The sequence below is a fragment of the Olea europaea genome, unplaced genomic scaffold, assembly GCF_002742605.1.
Source record: "Olea europaea var. sylvestris unplaced genomic scaffold, O_europaea_v1 scaffold2058, whole genome shotgun sequence".
NCBI lineage: Eukaryota > Viridiplantae > Streptophyta > Magnoliopsida > Lamiales > Oleaceae > Olea > Olea europaea.
This window is the reverse complement of record NW_019238494.1, coordinates 136,339-142,066: the sequence shown is the minus strand read 5'-3', so window position 1 is coordinate 142,066 and position 5,728 is coordinate 136,339. Positions and strand designations below refer to the sequence as shown.

The 5,728-nt window shown below is 34.3% G+C and overlaps 1 protein-coding gene across 1 annotated transcript; it reads right to left on the bottom strand.

Moving 5' to 3' along the window:
• Nucleotides 1-3,211: 3,211 nt before the first annotated feature.
• Nucleotides 3,212-5,233, bottom strand: LOC111379907 (zinc finger MYM-type protein 1-like). The gene has a single exon (XM_023003349.1). It carries the CDS (start codon nt 5,231-5,233, stop codon nt 3,212-3,214), a length of 2,022 nt encoding a protein of 673 aa, XP_022859117.1.
• Nucleotides 5,234-5,728: the final 495 nt, after the last annotated feature.

The window sequence follows — 5,728 nt, the reverse complement described above, 5'->3', positions numbered from 1 at the left end:
AGATGAAACTTCTCTTAAAGAACTCAGTTGTACTATGAAGAGCTTATCAAGATAAGCCAGAGGTTAAATTAAAACCATACACTATACACTCATGGCTCAAAATCATATAAAATGCTAGTCTTGGCACTTTGACAATTATAAACAATCTCTTCTTTACTCTTATGTACTCCATACACTCATATTGAGTTTTCCAACTAATGCAAGAGCATGCTTGACATAAAGTGGGCCCAAATAGCAGGCTTGGAGTGGATTCTTACGCTTGGTTCTGGGAGATGTAGGATGCATTGAATTAGTACAATGAGCTACAGCTTTAGGACAAAGTGATGACACTCTACATTATTTTTTTATTTTTTTTTTTTTTATATCCAGGTATCCCATCTTACACCAGACTAAATTCTGGACCTCCAAGACCCATGCCCCTAGAATCTTGGAGGGGGTAAATCGCGGATTATGCCTCAACTGGATCACAGGTTCCCCCCGTTGACTGTACACTTCTGCACACAAGAGACCCTCCTCCACAGTGATTGCTCCATACCAAATTTTTGGCCGCAGGTTCCCACCAGGAATCGAACACTCCACCCTGCCGCTGGAAGCAAGCCAATGTTAATTGTTCCACCAGTTAAGCTGTGCCCCGAGGGGCTGACACTCTACATTAATTGGTATTAGAGATGGTGGTCTATTCTTCGAGTCGATCCTAGAGTATGCCACATGGGTTCGGTGAACAAAGCAAGAGCATGCTTGAAAAGGGACCAAAGAGAGTGTGCAAATATTAATTGAAATATCATGAAGTATCATGTGCAAATATTTTGATTTCAAGAAACGTATTAATTTCATATACTTCAAAAATGAGTAGAAACATTGGTACAGAAACCATTCATAGGTAGAAAAATCAAATATAAAACAAAATTGACATTAACATTCATGAACATCAAATTCATTATACTATTTATTTATAATTAATTATAGTCAATTAAAGTGCTTAAATTACTTCACAAACAAGATTAGCATAGATATAACAATAAACACCATTAACAAAGTAACTCTTAAAATTAGAGAAATGAGAAGAGGTAAACTTAACATTGAAAGACTAAAATATAATCATCGGAACAACATAAATAGTCATAAGTAAAAAAATTAACAAACCTAAACATAGCAAATGGTAAAAATTAAATCTAAAATTTTCTTAGAACTAAACCTACATATATCTCAAATCCTATTGACCATTATCACATTGCAGCAATTAAACATCACCCTAAATATAGAAATTCATGGTTTGAAATTTACTTGTGTCTATAGGATTTCAAATGTTTTGTTGTTGCTTGTCTTCACATTGTTCTCTACAGAGTTATGTGATTATGATTTGTATGATTACTTGTAGGCAATATCGACGTATAGCATCTCCAATGCATTCTCTGGATTGCCATCTTAAGTGGCATTTAAACATAAATGTTTTCATCTACATGACATTGTTGTCAATGAATAGATGGTTAAATTCAAATTTCATCAACCGTAGATTTCGTCTATAAAGCCCCCGTTTGACCCCCGTTACCTGAAAATGAAAATGGGGAGAATAGTATTTTTTAGAAAAATGAGTGGTTGAAAAAGAAGAAAAAGTTTTCGATTAACGTGTAATATTATTTTATGAAAGATTGTGTAATTGAAAATAGGAGAGAGAAATATGGAATATAATATAATTGAATTTAATGGGGATCAAACAGGGGCTAAATTCCATCTCTAATGTATATTTTAAAAATAATAAAAAGAAGAGAGAGAGGAAAAGAGAGAGAGACAGAAAGAGAGAAATATTGCATTATGTTGACTCACTCTGTCTAGAAAAGTCTCTACAGACAAAGTTCTTCACAATGTGGTGTCCTTTTTTTTTTTTTTTGGGCCATGTAATCTTTATAGATATTGTTTAATGATGAACTATTATAGACATTGTCTATTTTTAACTTATTCTTCAATTAAACTTCATGAGTATAAGATATCGCAACAAGTAGTATAAGAGTAAATTGAGTATCATTCGCTGGAAGATCATGATACTTATTAACACGATTAATACTATTAATTACTTGAATACCTGCAAAAAATTAACAGTTCTGCTATTACCACCATAATTTAAAATTATGAACTGGTCTACAAGATCGATAATCTATTGTTTTTAGAAAGACTTGACGATTTTAAAAGCATTATTACTCATGAATCAATTGTACTTACCACATTTAACTTCCCCTATCGCCTGACAATTAATGTCAGTTAGTTGATGAGCGAATTTATCCAAATTATTTGATAATTTTCTCAACTAAACTCAATAAATCTATAAGTACGTCCTCTATATCTCTACGTGAATTTTAACCTATCCCAGTGCATTCAACGACAAGAAAGCCGTGTCAAGATCGCACAAATTATAAAGCATATCTCTTCCTCCTATGTAAATTCATAACTTTAACTGTAGGTGCTAAATTCGTGTTTTACCTCTCGGTTACAACACATTCACATTAAATCCATAAATTGCTTAGATTCATGAAAAATCATTAAATCCACAATAAAATTTTAAAAAATAATAATAATTTGAGTTATAGCATGGAAATTAAATTAAACAAAGAAAACTAGGTCAGTTGTTGGTCCCAACTAAAAGAGAATTCGTCAAGTTTATAAGAACACAAGAAAATATTTGAAAATAAGAAAGTCACCCTCAATTAATATTGTAGAAAAAAAGAAAGAAGATGTTTCCCATTTCTTCTATATATAGGCCCTCAAAATCCTTCAAAACCCCTGCCTTAGGAGGCCAAATGTGTCCTAAAAATAAAAGAAATCGATATCTAAAATTATGGACATGATCTGCCAGTAAAGGTGCACTGAGGTCCAACGCACTTGCGCGGGACTTTCCCAGGCAGCGCCACAGACTTCCGGCTCCATCGCATCCAACTTCAGCCAGTGGCAAATCTAGCATCAACATTCAGCTAGGGCGGAGGTTGACTTTGACAATTGACCATCGACGATTGTAAAAGCTCGGTCCGGTCGGTGGCCGATCGTTTATTAAAATTAGATTAAATAATATTATAAATTATTCAATATATATGTAAATGCACTAAAATCTAGAAAATATATACATATGAAAATATAGTTTAATACAACCCAAAATGCTAAAAAAATATAAAATACAACCTTACTCTGAAATTGCAAGCTTAGACAACTGAATTCTACGAGGTCACATATTTTGAAAACGTTGCAATATTGTCTCATTCTCAAGTTTCATAAAAAGATCTCTCTCCATGTAAACTACCAAATTGTCATTCAACATTTCATCTCCCATTTTGTTGCGCAGATCATTCTTGATTAGATTCATAGTAGAAAATACCCTTTCAACACTTGTAGTTGCCACAGGTAATATCAAAACTAATGTGATCAGCCTATAAACCAATGAAAAATAACAAGAACTTCCAGTTTCAACCAACTTCTGAGCTACACAAGATATGCTTTTGAGGTTGAAGAAAGCTTCATCCATTCTCACGAGCATAAGAAACTTGTCAAGTTGAGGTCTAAGTAATAAAAGCTCTTCACTATTGAAATCCATAGGGTATAACTGAGCAAGTCGAACCAATTTACATACATCAAAAGCTGCAAATGAATCTCTTGGACTTAAACACGAAATGCAAGTAAAAAGCTTAGTAGTTGTTTCTGAAAAACGATCATTCAACTCTTGCAAGATTGAATCTATCACATAACAAAACAAATCAACATAAAAACAATGATAATAAGTCACCTGCTGACTTGCACGCCTAGGTCGACCTTTCGATACTACAATATCATCTATATCGGGCACTGAAATATGTCTATCAACACAAAACTGAATTACCTTACTCAACAAAGTATCCCAACCATTGTCTCTCATGTTCTGCAATGCGTACTTATACAACTTCAATAATCTCATAGCATTATGAATATCCTGATCCTTTTTCTGTAAGGCTTGTGAAAGGTCATCTGTAATTGCAATAATTTCAAACATAAAATGGAGACTGAACACAAATTGAAAATCTTGCATAATGTCCATCTGTTTGATGGCCATTGATTTTTGTTGTAAACTTATGCCGTCTTCTGATATATTCTCAAGAACATCTATGATCACATTAAACATACTAATAAAGCGAGTAACTGTCTTTAGATGTGAGCCCCATCTAGTATCACCTGGACGTGTCAAACTCATTTCTTGAAACTGACCAGTTCCACCAGAAAGTTCCTCAATATTAAGCCTCTCCAGAATTTCAACATGATAACTTGTTAGAAGAGCATCTACATGTTTACATGATGCACCAACCAAATTCACAATAATAGCAAGCATGTTAAATAAATCACTAAGCATAACATTCCTGTGTGCCACAGAAACAACTGCCAACTGAAGTTGGTGAGCAAAGCAATGAATATACATAGCACATGGGTTCTCTCTTAAAATTAAAGCTTTTAAGCCATTGAACTCACCTGACATATTGCTTGCTCCATCATAACCTTGACCTCTCAGACTAGATATGCTCAACCCATGTGTAGAAAACATTGCATCAATGGCATCCTTGAGTGATTGGGCACAAGTATCAGCGATGTGGAAAATACCCAACAAACGCTCCTTCACTTGTCCACTTTTGTCAACAAACCTCAAAACAACTGCCATTTGTTCTTTTATAGAATTATCACGAGACTCATCAACCAAAATTGAAAACAAGGAATCGCCCATCTCATTGATCATAGACCTTGTCGTCTCTACAGCACAACAATTAACCAAATCCTTATGGATGCTTGGTGAAGTCATTTGGTCATTTTCGGGAGCATTACTAAATAGTACTTCATTAATTTTCTTACGATGAGTTGCATACCAATTTAATAGCTCAATCAGATTTCCTTTATTAAGAGACTCTTTCGATTCATCATGACCACGAGATGACAATCCTTGCATCAAGAGAAATCTAGTACAGTCTAGCACCACAGTCAACCTTGTCCTATAATTTTTTTGTTGACTACTACTTTGGCTAGAAATAACATGGGAGATACTTTGCTTTTGATTCATCAAATTGGTACACTTTGCAAAAGCTTGATTATGAGCACTATCAATGAGCCCGACATGATCTTTCAATGTACTTTTGTGCTTCCAATCCCTAAAGCCAATCTTAGTGAATATATGCCCCTTGACCCCCTCTATCTGGTTTGAATAAGTAGCAATGCAAACAATAAGCCGCATCATTTTCTATACTGTACTCCAACCAATAAAATTCAGAAAATCATTCTCTTCGAAAACACCTATTATCATTTCCTATCCGTCTTCTTGGAAAGTCATGTCCATGTGGCTGACAAGGACCTTTTTGCAAATATGCCATCCTAACATCATCTCTGACAGTAGGATCATATGACTCGATAGGGGGACATTTTCCTGGATCAGATATAAGATCATCTACATTGAATTGAGCCCAAGACTTCTTTGTGCTATTTAATAACTTGAGTGCTCGGCTAGAAGCAGTGGCGAGACTAGAAGCAAAACTAGAACTAGGAGAACTAGGTACAGACTTTCATTTCGGTTGAAAAAATCGTTCCATAATCTGCAAAATGCCCCAATTTAATTTTCAATTACAATTGATTAAAAAATCAACAATTCAACAAAAAAAATCCCCTCCACTGATGATCAACAATTCAACAATTTTCATTTTCATTTGCTCAATAAACAATACAATAGGATCCAGTA

What these genes read in the sequence shown, in the direction of transcription:
- LOC111379907 (XM_023003349.1), bottom strand. Translation starts at nt 5,233, where the DNA reads ATGATGCGGCTTATTGTTTGCATTGCTACTTATTCAAACCAGATAGAG.